This window comes from Hermetia illucens, chromosome 5 (assembly GCF_905115235.1).
Source record: "Hermetia illucens chromosome 5, iHerIll2.2.curated.20191125, whole genome shotgun sequence".
Taxonomy (NCBI): domain Eukaryota; kingdom Metazoa; phylum Arthropoda; class Insecta; order Diptera; family Stratiomyidae; genus Hermetia; species Hermetia illucens.
In genome coordinates this window covers 23241714-23257932 of record NC_051853.1, presented here as the reverse complement: position 1 = coordinate 23257932, position 16219 = coordinate 23241714, and the positions used below count along the sequence as shown (strand labels likewise).

At 42.1% G+C, this 16219-nt stretch overlaps 1 protein-coding gene across 1 annotated transcript; it reads right to left on the bottom strand.

Moving 5' to 3' along the window:
• Nucleotides 1–7247: 7247 nt before the first annotated feature.
• On the bottom strand, nucleotides 7248–16007 carry LOC119658360 (aminopeptidase N-like). The gene is made up of 7 exons (XM_038065720.1): nucleotides 15333–16007; nucleotides 9966–10124; nucleotides 9416–9896; nucleotides 9201–9357; nucleotides 9055–9136; nucleotides 7746–9003; nucleotides 7248–7652 (listed from the first exon to the last, which is right to left on the bottom strand). The coding sequence occupies exons 1-7, from the start codon at nucleotides 15863–15865 to the stop codon at nucleotides 7395–7397; spliced, it is 2928 nt and encodes a 975-aa protein (XP_037921648.1). The 5' UTR covers nucleotides 15866–16007; the 3' UTR covers nucleotides 7248–7394.
• Between the last annotated feature and the right edge of the window lie 212 nt (nucleotides 16008–16219).

Here is a 16219-nt window from a genome sequence, read left to right as displayed (position 1 = left end):
CTAAACTTGCCTCGCAAGCGCAGAGTGCATAGCCGTTCGCTTATGTTTTCAAGGCCGATAACAGTAGGTTTCATTTTTTGGCTGACTAAGAAACCTACTCCGAGCACATGGTTTACTGGATGACCGCTATAATATATGGTGTAGTGGCTCTTCTCCAGGAAACCGGTCCCTGTCCATCGCATCTCTTGCAACGCTGTTATATCAGCCCTATATTGGGACAGGGTATCGGCTAGCTGCTCGTCAACTTCATCTCTGTACAGGGAGCGCACGTTCGATGAGAAAATGCGCAAATCGTTATTCCGTGTTCGCTGTCGGGTCCGTCGTTTTAAAATCCGTTCTGTCCGAGGCTGCTGTTGTGGCTTCGTAACAAGTTGTTTTCCGTGTAGGGTTGTCAGCCCTACCCAACCCCCAACCTGGAGGACCAGTTGGTACAATTTGTCCCGTTTTTAGGCGCGGGAGACTCACCTTCATCCTTCTCCGTCTGCAGCTTTTCGTTAAGAAAGAGCTCCCAGCGGTCACCACGTGGAGGTGGAGATAGGGTTTGATAGTAGAGCTGTTGGTGTTGGTTCAGCAGGCATTTCCCAGGTTTCATGCTCCATCGTGGGTACCAATCCACGTTTCGCCCTGGGACCTATACTACCCTTTGTGGGGTGTTGCGACCTAGATAACTCTAATGCTCCTATGCCCTTGGTTACCTATCGGCAACAAAGTTGGGTTGCCGGAAAGCCAACTTCCTTTTAACTATATCCTTATACGTCCTTTTCTTGCGTGACGATTCAATTTGAATGTCAGGTGTTGTAGAATATTTGACACAAACGAATAATACTCTATCAAACGCGATTAAGCTCGCTGAATTATAATATTTGCTATTAATGAACCTGTAACGAAACTACCTATTCCTGCTTTGTTTCCTCAAATATCCGTTTTTCTCGCGATTCATATAGAATATGGAAAACACACTGGCAAAGTTACTGAATGCTATATATTGCCTCTAAAAATTGCGAATAATAATCCACTGTCTTTAGATTCAAGCTCATTTTGTCCTTTCGAGAAAGTCAATTTTTTTCTAAATTTGGGAAATATTTGCAATTCTGAATTGAAGTTAAGAAAAAAATTAAAATTTCATATTGAACTGACTCGAAGCATAAGATTAGTGCTCTAGTGCATCAGGATGTGACCCTGAAAGTGCTCCTCCGTCTCCCTGGAAAATCTCACTTAACGATTTCACTGTATGTTTCACCCCACTCCGTCCGCTAAGGATATGCGTGAAAACTTTTTAAAAATTCTTTTTCCAAATTGAACACGTAGTTCTCCGTGTCAAAGTATGAAATATTGAACGCTTTTAGCATCATTTATTTATAACGAAAATATTTACTCGACGACATGCATCCTTATAATATCCAAATGCCAAACTCCTACGAACGTTGCTTCTCAAACTTATGGTTGAAGGAGAAACATCGAAAGCTCCGGCTTGATCCGAATCCTTCACTTCCCCATCTGAACTGAGCGACTGCACCTTGCAACCCCTCATGAAGGAAGTAGCCTTGAACGGAATTTTCGCTGAGCTGTCTCGTCACAGCCATGACGTAGCATGCACGAGTACAAGCTCGGCTGACCAACAAGGAAGATATCTGAGTAGTAAATTTCAGGCTCACAACGACCAGGACACGCACGACTTTTCCTTACGTTATCGCCCTTCTTCTGTCACCCCAAACGCAACCTATTTAGTAGCATACGCTCAAGCAGAACACCTCGAACTGTACGATAATATCCTCGAATGGAATGAGCGGAACATATGTACGCGTTCGAGGTGGGGTGCTTATCTTGCGAAAATTGTAAAGGTGATTTTATCTTTTCATCGACGCAAACACGTCACGGAATACTCGCATCATTTGCCTCAAACATAATTATATGATGTCTAATTGGATTCGCTACCTTGGGAAATAATTGAGAAATGCTAGTGACATTGTGGAAAGATACGAGTTGCATGTTTAGGGTAGTTAGGATATTTAGTATGTATGTACATAAGTGGCCAATGAAATTAGATGGCTTTATTTTTTTATTTCTGGGTAATCAGATTGAGCTTTATCTAAATGAGTAGTTTTAAAGGACATCTACTATCAATCGTATTTCCTGCTTGCTTGGTCTTTGTATTAATCTTCATGTTCTTAACAAGATAGCATCGGAAATATTTAAAAGGTATGAAAAATAATGTGGATTTCTTAGGCAAGAATGAAGTAATATTGTATATGGGTCGACAGTGGTCTCATGTGTATGCATATTAAGCAGTAGGTACGCCAATCCACTCCCTATTACCTGTGATACTGTCGTTATGCACATCATATCTCGGAATGCAGTCAACTAAACGAAAAGCGATATTTTTGGGCAAGTAGTGCTTTCTTTTTAATAGTAGTATTCCCACCAAACTTTCCACTATCGTATTGTGTACCTATGGTCAATATAATTCAAAAACTTAACGACGGCGGAGTGAACATAATAAGGACTGCTGTAAATTTAAAATCTTTCGAATGGATAGTTTGATTTAAGTCCATGCCCTTCATGCGCCCTTCTTATCCATCTTCTTACGACTGCTGTTAAAACTAGAAATCCCTTTTGGAAAGCATCAATGGATACCTTTAATTTCGTACACCACATGAACTTATTTTTCGATAAAAACGCAAAACGAGGAGGATAGAAGAGCAAAGGATTTGCATAGGCTAGAACAAATTTTGCAGCAAGCGCGGCCTTCAAATTGGGATTATAGAATTTACCTCACTTGATATTAAGACCCTAGTTACAATCTTGTCAGAAATTCGACGGAAATTTTGCAATGAATGGCAAATGTAAAATCCAGTCACTTTTCGGATAATCTATTATAGCGTGTCAGCCGGAAAACCGCAAACCTCTTCACGTAAACTTGCCTGATGAATTTCGCTAGGGATAGTTTGCTAGGGAATGAAACATGCAAGGATGCTCAGCTGCTTAGGCAAATTATTTTTCAGACAGTAGAAAATTTAAATTAATTTATAAGACTTTTTCTAATATGTTGGCAATCTTTTTCGGAAGGAGTCGTTAAGACATGTCAATATACATATTTGGATTCCATATTACAAGACGAACTTTGTCAGACTTATCTTTTAAAGCGTGTCGAAAAATTCAATGAATATTTTTTTGAAGGCTACACCCAATACCAAAAGATTGGGCTCTGAAAAAGTGCATTCCGTTGGCTTTGCTGGCTCAAATAAAAGATGTGTGGACAAAGGGTAGTATAGGTTCCAGGACGAAACGCAGATTGGTATCCACGATGCAGCATAAAACCTGGGAAACGCCTTCTGAACCAACACCAACAACTCCACTACGAAACACTATCTGCATCTCCACATGGCGACCGCTGGGAGTTCTTTCTCGAAGCCTGTCCCGAGTATGATATCAAAGCCATACTTGGACATTTTAAAAGCCCAGTAGAGACAGAGCCCGTATTCAGGCGATAAGTTAGCTCTCATAGCTTACATAAGAATACCAATGATAACGGACTCCAGATTATTCAATTAGCAGCAAATGATTGATGGAAGTACCTGGTTTGCGCGGTCCACAAATTAACGTGAGGACCACTTTCAACAAAATTGACCACTTGTTTATAGAACACCACCACATTTCAACTTTAATGAATTTGGAAAAATGTAGGGGGACCAATATAGTTTCGGATCACTATTTCGTTGACATGATACTCCGGGCTCGAATAACAGCACTGCCTAGAATCCCCTCTGACAATCAGGTGAGAGTTAACATTGAAGCCAGCCACACAGCAACCCTCTGTAGGGAAATGGATGCTGCAATAACCACAGCAACAGAGGTCCTGGAGAAGAAGCATCAACAAATGATCTCCTCGACCAATTGAAGAACGTTATCATCGATACGGCCACAAACATACATATTTGGCCTCAATCACAAAAAAAAAGCTGGAAAGGCTAGCTCCACGAAGAATGTAAGCTAGAACCGGAATGTAAGAATGCTGCATAAAAACTAATGTTACTTTCTCAAGGAATGTCGATACGCGTGGAGACTTATCACGAATTCGGTGGAGCGAGGAAGCAAATTCACAGACGGAAAAGGGAAGCCGATTGGCTACGGGGTATTATCTGTCCCATACATAAAAAGGGTGATATCGCACAGTGCAGCAATTGTATAGGTATCACGTTGCTGAGTACTATCTATAAGATATTCTCCGCTATCTTGCTAGGCCGGATAGCCCCACACGCCCAAGATTGGCCCATACCAAAGAGGCTTCACTCCAGGTAAATAAGCAATAGATCAGATTTTCTCTGTGCAGCAAGCGATGGAAAAACTGTTGGAGTATGGACCTCAGTTGCACCATCTTTTCATCGAATTTGGAGCCGCCTTTGATAGCATAGACAGGGTAAAACTGTACGCGACCATAAGACAATTCGATATCCCGACGAAATTGATAAGACTAGGCTGACCCTGACCAATGTGCGAGGCCAGATAAAAGCAGCAGGATCACTCTCAAGACCATTCGACACCAAGAACGGTTTTGGAGGAAGAGGTCCCCTATTGTGCAGCCTCTTTAACCTGACCCTGGAAAAAGTGATCTGCGATCCTGATGTTACTGCAAGAGGCTCTATCCTGTTTAAATCTAGCCAACTGTTGGCAGCCAACAGCGCCTTTTTCAGCTTACAAAAACTTTTCCGCTCAAAACGACTCACCAAAAGGTCATAGTTCTTTCTGTACGAGACTGTGATCTTGCCAGTTCTCATGTATTCCTCGGAGGTTTGGGTTCTTAGCAAGAGAAATTTCGAATTTTTGGCCGCGTTCAAGAGAAAAATCCTCCGAAGGGTTTCTAGTCCCTTAAATGAAGATAAATGATTTCGTAGCCTATACAACGATGAAATCTATGAGCGATACCATGAGGTTATGGATAAAATCCAGCTTAATTGGTTGCGGTGGGTTGGTCATAAAGTAAAGTTTGTCGGAAAGTATATAAGGACAATAGAAAATGAAACAGACCATGCCTGAAAAGTGGAGATGGCGTGGGGCTGGACGCCAGACAGCTTTTAGGGATATTGGTGGATCTCGGCGCAAAATCGGGATGTCTGCAGTTTTTCATTAAGTAGGCTTAGACCGGATACCCGTTGTAGTGCCGTTGATGATGAAAAGATGTGTTAGAATCCAGTTAAATGCTGTATACTGGGTTGGGGCTTAAGAGTAGACTCACAGTCTTCCCTGCTTGTTGCAAGAGGCGACTAAAGGGTCTGAAAGTTGGTGGGCTAGCAACCTGCACATTTTGAAACTTCGTTGCAATCGAAACCCTAACAACGCCTCGGATAGGGACTGGCCTCACGCTTATGGCCTGGAGCTATCGAAAACGAACTATGATTGGTTTGTGGAATGTGCTCCTTGGATACGGTAGCCAGGGTCCTCAGAATGCTCGCTTTCTCGATCTTGAGCGAAAATTCCACGGATATAAGCTGGACATTATCGGGCTAAAATTAGTAAGACGGTGAGAGTCTGGAGAATACTATTCTCCTTTTTGCCACACTGATGCCAATGTGCTTTAGTACTCTGGAAATTCCAATGATAGCAGACGCGAATTCAGTGTCGAGTTGCTTCGGATGACTACCGCAAGGAGCGCTCTCTTAACCTGGGAGCTAGTTACTGACAGACTTCTAACTGCAAGATTTCTGTCCAAGTTAAGGAGCGTCACAATTGTACAATGCTTGGCAGCATAGAAAACTTCTGGCTAAGTGGGGAAGGATGCTGTCTACGAGCAATTACACGCAGTTCAGGAGAGGCGCCCTAAAGGTGGCATTTTGATAGCGATGGGTGATCTAAATTCCAAAGTGGGGTCTGACAACACCTTGCTTGGACATGTAATGCGTGACCCCCTAAGTTCAACATCAACCACTTGTGTGATCCTGCTGTCGCTAAACAGTGGGGGAGCTATCTTGCTAATCGAACGGTAGATGTAATGAGTAACCCGGCATTGGGCTGCCATCGAAAATGCTCTTCCCTCTGGTGCTAGACAGGTGGTCAGCTACGTCCCGATTGTACATAATAAAATCTGGCTGGCTGCAGAATCGTGCAGAATCGATGAACGGAAGGGGTTGAAGAATGTACTGACTGCTTCCTTTAATAGCGGACGTTACGTGTTCGAACTGCGATACCGAGCGAAATGACGAGAAGTCCAGCGCAGTGCACACCGTAACAATAGAGAATTTTCAAACAGAAGGAAATCATTTCGGCAATCAATGGACTCAAACGGAGTAAAACCGCTCTGGGCTTGACAGTCTCCCGGCAGAATTATTTATCGCAGCACCTCCATTTACTACAGATCTGTTACTTCCGCTCGTACGGAATTCTCGGAAGTGCAAGACTTTTCCCAAAGAGTGGAAGAAGGGGATGGTGGGAGGAGTGCATCTGGAGTGCTCTATGCAAGAGAGGCCTTCTGAAGAAACTATTAGCTATTGTCTGAACGACATATGATGGCATAAAATGTCAGGTGCTACAACGAGGCAAAATCTCGTAGAATTTTGAGGTCCAAAGCGGGTTTGGATCCGGTCGCCGATATTATTTATTCTTATTATCAGTGACGTTCTTCGTGCTGTCTTGTCCGGAGGATGAGAAGGAATTCTATGGACGATGACATTTTTCTTCAAACACATCGACTACGCTGATGTCATTTGCTTCCTCTCTTACCGGATCATGGATCTTGATCAAATGGCTCTGAATTTGGAAACAGAGGCAAGTAGAGTTGGCCTGAAGATAAACACCAACAAAACCAAGGTTATCAGTTTGACGGGTCATGCACTCTCCCTATCTGCATTAATGGCCAAAGCATCGAAGGCGTCGATCAGACTTAAAGCTCCTTCTTTTATGGGAGCCGCTGTAATCTCCTTCCAATCTGACTACACCATAGGCGTTAAGTGCAAGCTTTTCAGCGAAGTGGGGAGGCATACCTTCCACAAATAAGAATATGAACTTGACTTGGCTCCGAAAATCTTAAGATTGGTCAACATCGAGGATAGATTAGAAAAGAGTCGCTTGCGACTTTTTGGGGAGTATAGATTCATAGATATATTTAAGTTTTAGAGGTGCCGCGTACAGTAGCGAAGTACCACAAGCTACCCCATCATGTCAAAGTAGTGCCCTTTCGGAGAAATATTGACATCACCATATAGATAAATAAAAGGTCCCCCTTATATTTTTCAGTTGTATTTTCATTTTCTTCTTCAATATGAATCGCAAACATTGAAAAATTATAAAATTACCTAATTACAAATTTCGATGAAATATACAAGACAATGGGCCCTAATCCTAAACTTAGCATTTCAACTGCTTCAGATTGCAGACAGTTACCAAAAACATACGTATACTATCTAATACCGAACCAAATATAAACTTATGATATTCAAACCCAAAATAATCCACGATATTTCACCACCAATTAATGCTCCAGACGTCACAGCAACGGTTTTGCTTGTCTTATCGTAATTATACGTACTAAACCACTCTATAATGGGCTTCCGATGACGGTCCGCCCAAATTATATTCCTTTGCACCGTGTTCTCTATTGGTTTCGTATGTTCCTTTGAAAGGAGCGAGTATCTTTTGACTTTCTTCAGGAGTCGTGTAAACTGCAAATAATCAAAAAATTTAAAGAAATATGAGTGACCGAAAAGTTTCCTTTTTTTTTTGGGAAAAATTGTCAAGACCGAAATATAACTCACATCCATCTGCAACTTTTTATTAACAATATATCGCCCAACCTCCTGAACCGCTTCTTGAAGTGCGTTTCTCTTACCAGCGCTTATCTTGGAATACTCCACGGTATTTTCTATGAGGAATTCAATGGCTACCCTTAAACCAATCCTGCCTGCCTGAATAACCGACTTCAAAACATAAAGCCTCTCATCGACGGTGTATTTTATGTCAAACGTCTTCTTCATTGCAGTCGTCAAATACAAGCGTATGAGGTTAGCGTCCATCATGCAGCCCAAGCATTCCATGTACTCCTTGCGCTCATACTTATCTCGCGACTTAACAAATAAACTTAGGACTAAACTAAAATCTTGATGCGTAGCGCTTTTCATGCCGTTGCACAAAATCGTGCTTTTCAAATCATTATTAATCTTTTTTGTTTTATTCAGTAAAATCTTGTTCAGCAGGGCTTTAGTTTCATGTAGGCATTCCTCGTGGCCAGAGTAACAAGCCAGATTAATAACTATTTTCCGGGTTAAATGTCTTAAGAAGTCATCTTTCGGCTGGGCTAATAACCCAAAACGTTCATAAGGAACCGTTGTCACATCTCTCAGAAAGTTGTCAAAGCCAATACTGTCCTGTCGATCGGGAAGGCGTCGTCTAAGTTGTCCTAGAACAGATTCAAATGTTTTCCAAGGGGCATACTCATCCTCCTTTACCATATATTTCAAGAGATTCAGGAAGACGTTTACTGGTAACCGATTTACGGTCATAAGATGGTACGCATCGTCCATGAGCTGCGCCCTATTAAGGACGTGTATGGACGTATGGTTTTTCAAAAGGGCCCCTGTAATAAGAGCCCAATTCCTGGGATCATAGTTCACTCGGTAGAAGCCAGTCTGTTGTTTGTTTAGAATTAGCCAGTCCTCATTCGTCCACATTTTCAAAGCAGGGGAGATGGTTTGCTCACCACTGCTGTCGAGGTACCCATCAGCGATGGTAACTTCGAAAGTATCCATATTTTTAGTTACATAATTGAACGGGATCCACCAAATCCTAGTATCATTTTTGTTCTCTCTGCCAATGGTGTCAAATGGCTCCTGTTGCAATCGAAATGTTCCGCTATCATAATCCCTTACCAGTGTCACCAGTGGGTAACCACTTTGCAAGGTCCATGTTCTCAGGAACGATTGAAAATCAATTTCAGTATTTTCGAATACTCCATCTTGAACAGCCGCATCCGTGAAATATTGGAAAATGATATCTGGACTCACTGATCCATACTTTCTGAAAACAGATACTAAAACTGTACCAATTTTGAAATATTTTTGATATTACCGGTCAGCCAGGTAGTTCCTTAGAGCTTTTTGAAATGCATCTTTAGTGAGGACGTGCTCAATCATTCGAAAGATACATGCGCCTGAAATACATGTGAGCATAGACTCATTGTTCGATAAATCCCTAATTTAAATATTTCACTGAACCTTTGTGGTAGGTTATGTAATCAAAAATTCCCCTGATTCCAGCAAGATCATGGGGCCAGTACGTTAAAGGGTGATACGTTTGGTTAGTATCTTCCGCCAAAACCACATGCGTCTTGCTCATCACAAACCACTGGTCGAAGTTCAAGTCGACAAATATCTAGAAACAGAAGTCCCCTTAATCCGGTTTGTTATACCGAAAGATTTAAGATAGATACCAGTTTCAAAATGTGGAATTCCAAATAAGACGTAAGTCCCTCACTTAACCAAACATAGGACCACCAGGCAGGTGTCACTAGATTACCAAACCATTGGTGGGTAAGTTCATGTGCTATTGTGAACGCAATTCTCCATTCCGTCTCCTTCGATCTCTCCCTCAGTGTAAGTAAGCTATTTTCATCGTAGATAATCAAAGCCCAGTTTTCCATTGCCTTCCATTTGTATTCAGGTATTGCCAGATTATCCAGCTTAGTAAAGGGATATGACTGGTTCGTATACCTCTCTAATGCGGACAATATTTTCGAACTCATTTGCAGTGCATATTCGGAGTGGGATCTATATCCAGCTCTTGTTGTAACACTAATCTGAGGTCTGGAATCTTTCAGATAATGTGATTTGAAATCACCGATCGCAAAGGCGAGCATGTAAGTCGACATCTTAGGTGTCGCAAGAAAGCTAGTAGTACAGGTGCCATCGAGACTAATGTGTAAACGAAAATAGGAAGGAGAGTCCTTAATTACAAGTTATTCAAATAATCTTAACACGTACTTATCCACCGGATCCCCGCTTGCAGGCATGTTAGAAACCGCAACATACTTCTTGTTATGTGTAATATTTAGTTGAAAAGTGGCCTTATGGCCCGGCTCATCATAACATGGAAACGCCCGTCGAGCTGAAGTCGGTTCGAAATGTGTCGCTGCCAAAAACCTGGCAAGAATAATGTGGTTAAATCAATGGAGAGAAGATTGAGTAAGTAAAACCATGAAAGTGCAGTCAGGCTCCCTCACAATATACCAAGATTTAAATTCAAGGAGAAGTAAAAATAGAGCAGCCCCAGGCAAACTGAAAGAATGGAGCTGATTTAGATGCAAAGGCCTTCAAGAATTAAGAATAAGTCGTGTTGAGCAAGTCGTTGAAGGGTTTCTGGCGAACTCCACGCAAAACAGTTCACCAAGTATATCATCTCATCGCTTCAGGAAGCATTAAGTCGAGCTCTTGGAAAAATCTGACTTTTTGACTACCGGAAACATCATTTATATAAAGGCTTTTTGTTTAACTTACGGCGGCGATCTTCCTCTGTGTTTAGATTGAAAACCTTCTAGGTTTATAATCCTATGAATAATTAGGTAGGAAAGGATTAGTAAAGAAAATCTAAGTCTTCTTCCTGGAAGCGGGCGCAAGGAGAAAGGTTTTAAAACGATATTAAAAATGTTAGAGCAGGTCGGACCCTTATTTTTGCTGAATCCATTGGTGGACCTCGGCGCAAAACCGGGATGTCTGGAGTTCCTTATTAAGGCAGGCCTTGACCGGATACCGGTTGTTGCGCTGTTGATAATGATGATGATTGAAGGCCATCCCAACGCATCGTCCGTTATCATAGAACACCTCAGCAAACAACCAAAAAGACTCATTCCTCCATAATCCGTAGTCCCATAGAAAAACAAACCCTAATGGTGCACTTTCAGGTCTTACCATGAAGTAGCCGCAACCGATCAAGTTTTTCCAATGAAAGATGCTCATGGTTTTTTTCGGCGCGTCGATAGACTCAACGAGCCCACCGAAGAGTACTACGAAACCTCCAAGTAATTTAACGAGCCCCAAGTCAATCTAAGTACCTTTCACCAGATGGTCCCTTTCGGCAGAGTCAAGAGAAATGAGCTAGCGCCGTGTTTTAAATATCAGAATTTCCAAATACATTGCCCAGATAGCATAAAGGTGCACTAAGCGCTCAAAAACCCAAACCCCTTGAGGAATGTCGAAGACACAGTGCAGTGCATTGCTTTAAAAAAGTAATATCTTTTTAATTATCATGGTTATCCAGCATATAATAGTTTGGTTGCCAGCACGAAAGCTGGCAAACTGAAAAAAATAAGTCAAGTGACACGGGACAAATAGATTGTGACATAAATGCCAAGAAATTCGGTCGGACTAGTTTTTCTATACGGCTAAGGAGACCCCTTATTAAAATCCTGCTCTCACTTCAACCCGAAATAATGTGCAGCCACCCTTCGCTGCTATTAAACTCCTTGACAACACAGGCCCAAAATGCCACTGCTCAAATGTCGGTTAAGTCTCTGAAGCAGACTTCTACTGCCTTTCAGAACCTCGTTTAAGGAGTCGTCCAAACGCCAATTTTATCGGATATACCATCCAAGATGGTTTACCACAACCACTGCGCTCCTAATCATGGAGGACTATGATTTTGAAGAATCTATCGACGAAAGCTTAACTACAATAGATACACCTAATGACGACAGCTGGATCCTGATTATTTTCCCTTACATCAAAAAAGAAATCACTAAGCAATCTAGACTTAATAGTCTTGGGAAGCATCCAAATAAAATCCAAATATGTAGCTGGTTTTTGGGTGGCCACTTCAACACAGGCATTCCTCCTGGGATGATGCAGTTGATCTTAATGGGAGGCTCTGCCTAAATGGACCCACAATCCTGAGATTATCTTCCAGAATGTACCACCAAGACGCGGAAGTCAGTTTATAATTGGTTACTGCTCTCTGATGAAACCTAGTGCTCAGAGGTGGTGAGAAGGCAGGCGAAGAAACAACCCTGTCGGCTGAGTCAACACCAAGTGACCAAGGTGAACCTCCACGTGGTGCCACTGGGAAAAGCTGTATTCACGTTGGTTTGCTGATCGTGATACAGTGCTCGAATCCTCCGAGACCTTGGTTCAACAGACTCGATTTTGTGCGGGACACTTCAGAAGCGACTCCGGCCACAAAGCCTTATCAGAGGTTATCTGGTATCATGGGAACGGTAAAGTCCTCCGAGTTCATATGTCTCAGGAGGATTCCTGGCGGATGTGTTCGTGGTTAGCACCATTGTGGGAGTTTCATGGAAGTTATGGTTGTGCCCATATCACAGATGAAGTTACTGGTGGGCTCAAGCGTGGAGTTAAGGGGTACAACTCGGCTGCCGTACTCCTTAGTTGACATAAAGGCTTCTTTCCATTGGTGACATTCATTATAAACCAGGATCGCTGTGGGGTCTCTAAATCAATCTGTGTCTGATGAGGACTGTGGGACCACGCCGATACGACGAGTAATAATAATGATAATCATTGGCGCAACAACCCATATTGGACAGGCCCTTGAAGTGTGTTAGAGCACTTCATTCAAGACATTAACGGTACACTACAAGATTACAGTACCCTGTAGGAGGCAATGTAGTCAGCATTGCGCTCGCCCAAGATTATTGCCTTGATTTGACTCAGGTACTCATTGACAACTGGTATCCGACGTCAAATCACGATGAAAATTTTACTTCCACCAGTGAGATTTGAACCACGACCTTGCGCACGACATCCTTGTACTCTAACTACTCAGCTATCCGATACGACGAGTACTCACGCAATATCACCAAAACTCAACTATCTGGTCAAACCTGATAAAGATTTCAATCGAGTGGAAAGATATTTCAACGAAAATTATCATCATCATCAACGGTGCAACAACCGGTATCCGGTCTAGGCTGCCTTAATAAGGAACTCTAGATATCCCGTTTTTGTGCTGCGGTCCACCAATTCGATATCCCTAAAAGCTATCTGGCGTCCTGATCTACGCCATGGCTCTATCTCAGGCAGGGTCTGCCTCGTCTTCTTTTTCGACCATAGATGTTGCCCTTCTAGACTTTCTGGGCCTGATCATCCTCATACATGCGGATTAAGTGACCCGCCCACCGTAACCTATTGAGCCAGGTTTTACCCACAACTTGACAGTCATGGTATCGCTCACAGATTTCGTCGTTATGTAGGCTAAGGAAGTTTCATCCACAATACCTGAGAAAATTTAAAGTTAGCTTCCCGTAAAAAGTGACTAAAATAGATGGAAATGTGTGGGCTACCGATGTAGAAACTTTCAATGCTTCAAAATGGCAACAATGTCGGATACGGACAGATGACAATTTGACCTTTGGCAATTCAAAAGCTTTTGATTGGTCTCTTGGATCGATACATACCATTTGATAATGATATCGAGGCTCTCCGAAAGTTCATTTGCTTCAACTTGAACGAGAATTCCGGCGGTATAAAATAAAAATTTTGGGTATAAGCGTAGTAGACGCGACTTTAGAGTTTGAATGTTGCTGACAGTGACTCCATTGTGCGCTTTAATAAGTGGACAGCCACTTTTTGATAGGTCCTTGACTGTATAATTGCGGTCCACGTTTATATATATGGTCACCCATCAATTCAATCACATCTATGCGCCATCGCTCGTGGTTACCTGAAATGCGCCTCAGCTCTCCCCACGACTTGCAGAGACGCTCGCATTCATCCTTTACTATTCTGCGCCAAGTGTCCTTGGGGCGACCTACACGTCGGCTGTCTCAGGAGAGTGGATTGCACTACATGGCGTAGCGCGCAACGCAATGGTCGCCCCTCTTTAAAGTCTGACCTATCCACTACCACTTGCGTCTTCCTATCACAGTGTATATGATTGGCAGGTCTGTGTGCCGACCAAGTTCTCTGTTTGAAATAGTGTCAGATCAGCGCACTTCAATGACACGACCAAAATAGATGTGTTAAGAAGTAGTATTAACGAAAACTTGAATCTTTTGGATAACAACGGAGTACACTCTGCATGTGCTACTCTTATAAAGCAACACAGAAAGAACACTGGCACACAACAGTCTCAACTTGATCTTAGTATTGAGATAGCTGCATTTCTAGATTTTAGAGTAAGCAGCGAAATCGGATCTAGTGCTATTAATACGTCGGGCAACAATCAGTTCACTGTCACCGTCGGTAGAAGCGACGCTTCCTAGATAATTAATTGATCGATGCTGCCGATTCTCTGCCCATTAATGCCGATAGGGAGAGTGCGTTGACCCGTCAGCCTGAGAACCTTACTTTGCTATTGTTTATCTTCACTCCAACTCTGCTTGCCTCTTTCGTTCCAAAACTGAAGTCATTCGCCCAAGGTACATAACCTGGGGAGAGGGTAAGCAGATGCCATCATAGTCGAGGTGTTTGGGGGAGAATGTCATCGTCCACAGAATTCCTCCACGCCCTCCGGACAAGGCAGGACGAAGAACGTTACCACTAACAAGAAGAAATGATATCGGTGACAAGATACTTTTTGGGTCCTCAAAATCGGCCGAGATTTTACCTAGGTGCAGTACGTGACATTTTGCGCCATCATATGTAATAATAAAAGCTATTAATTTCTCCAGAACGTAGAGTCCTTCAGATACACCCCCTCTTCACGCTATAGAAAGCTTTCTCGAAATCGATGAAGGGGGGGGGGGTGAGGGTGCGGGTGGTGATGTGATCAATGCAGGTGGATCCGGAGCGGAAACCAAACTTTCGATATTTCCTTAGGTGCGTTCTAGAATTATTTTAGCTATTATCTTTGGAACGACAGGGAGCACACAGATACCCCTCCAATTGTTACACTCAAATCGGGGCCCCTTCTTTGGATTCCTAAGATTTCTGTACGATTCGGAGCAGCAGATCTGTAGTAACCGCAGGTGCAGCGATAAATAACTCTGTGGGGAGCCCGTGAAAACCAGTAGTTTTACACAAAACCCTAAAAATTACCCTATCAAATGTCAGAACTATTTATTCAATTAGCCTGCTACCAACTGGTACACTTACTTTGCTTCCTTCTTATCATGAAATTTCAGTATGAGCACACTCATCAAGCATCCAAAACATAATATAGTTTTTGTTTTACGCAGAAACCTTAAAAATTGCGATGGAAATTCGTCTCAACTTGAAACTGACTAAGATATGAATCGTCGGTTTTCAAAACCACTTATTAAATGCCGTAAAAATTGTTGTGCTACCGGAAAGCGTTTCTAAATGCTATAATAGGGTAGGCAGATGTCTAAGGAAGGGATCGCCGCAACTTCAATTTCTATCAGCCAAAACTAAAGTAGTCAAACCAGTAAAACTCACATTTCCTTCTTCCTGTGTCCTTCATACACCTTTCCGAAAAATCCTTCATCATTACTTCCTAATTTTCCTGAATAGACAATCGTTAACATCCAAACGTCACCCTTACTCATGGCTGAGGAACTGCCTTTATCAAAGTCAACGTTTAGAAACTCGCTTCCAGCATCCAGAGAAAAAGAAGCATTATTGGCTCTAGGTTCATCCTCTTCCGTCTTGTTGCTTTGTTTAACGAATCTGACTTCTTCGATTTTTAAATCTTTAGAATGCAGAACAACTCGGGATGTATCTTCTTGAATTCGGATTTGAATTTTCACCGTTCCCTGGAAAACACCAACCTGGATGTCCGCCTTCAAATCAATTTCATATGAAAGCGGCAAACTCATGTTCGGAAGACGGAATAAAGGTTTATTAACCCTCAAATTCTTGGTAGAATTCCCTAGCTTTAAGCTTGCATTATCGTCTTTTTGAGGTTTTCCGCAAATATTCAGAGGAACAAGAAGCAAGAGCGTCGTTATGAAGCCCAGCGTGATGAACATGATTTTGGTTATTCCAATTTCCGATTTAATTGCTTAAATTATTTTTCAATTCTTCGCAAGGATACCAAAACTATGCAGTTACTGAAATTTGTACGTTTATTTAACAAAATTATAGAAATAATGATAGCAGGTACGAATAACACATAAGTGACACTGACAAACAATATTCCAAAGGTCCTACTTCGATTTAGTGACGATTTTATTGGTAGTATATTTACGGGTCTTAGGCGGCATTCATCAATTTCAATCATGCGTTTATACCACGCTTCCTAAATTAAATTCTTTCTAAAGATTCCGCTACCTTTCTTTTTCGTAGAAAAGAATAAGGTCACTTTATCATAATTCACTCACTTT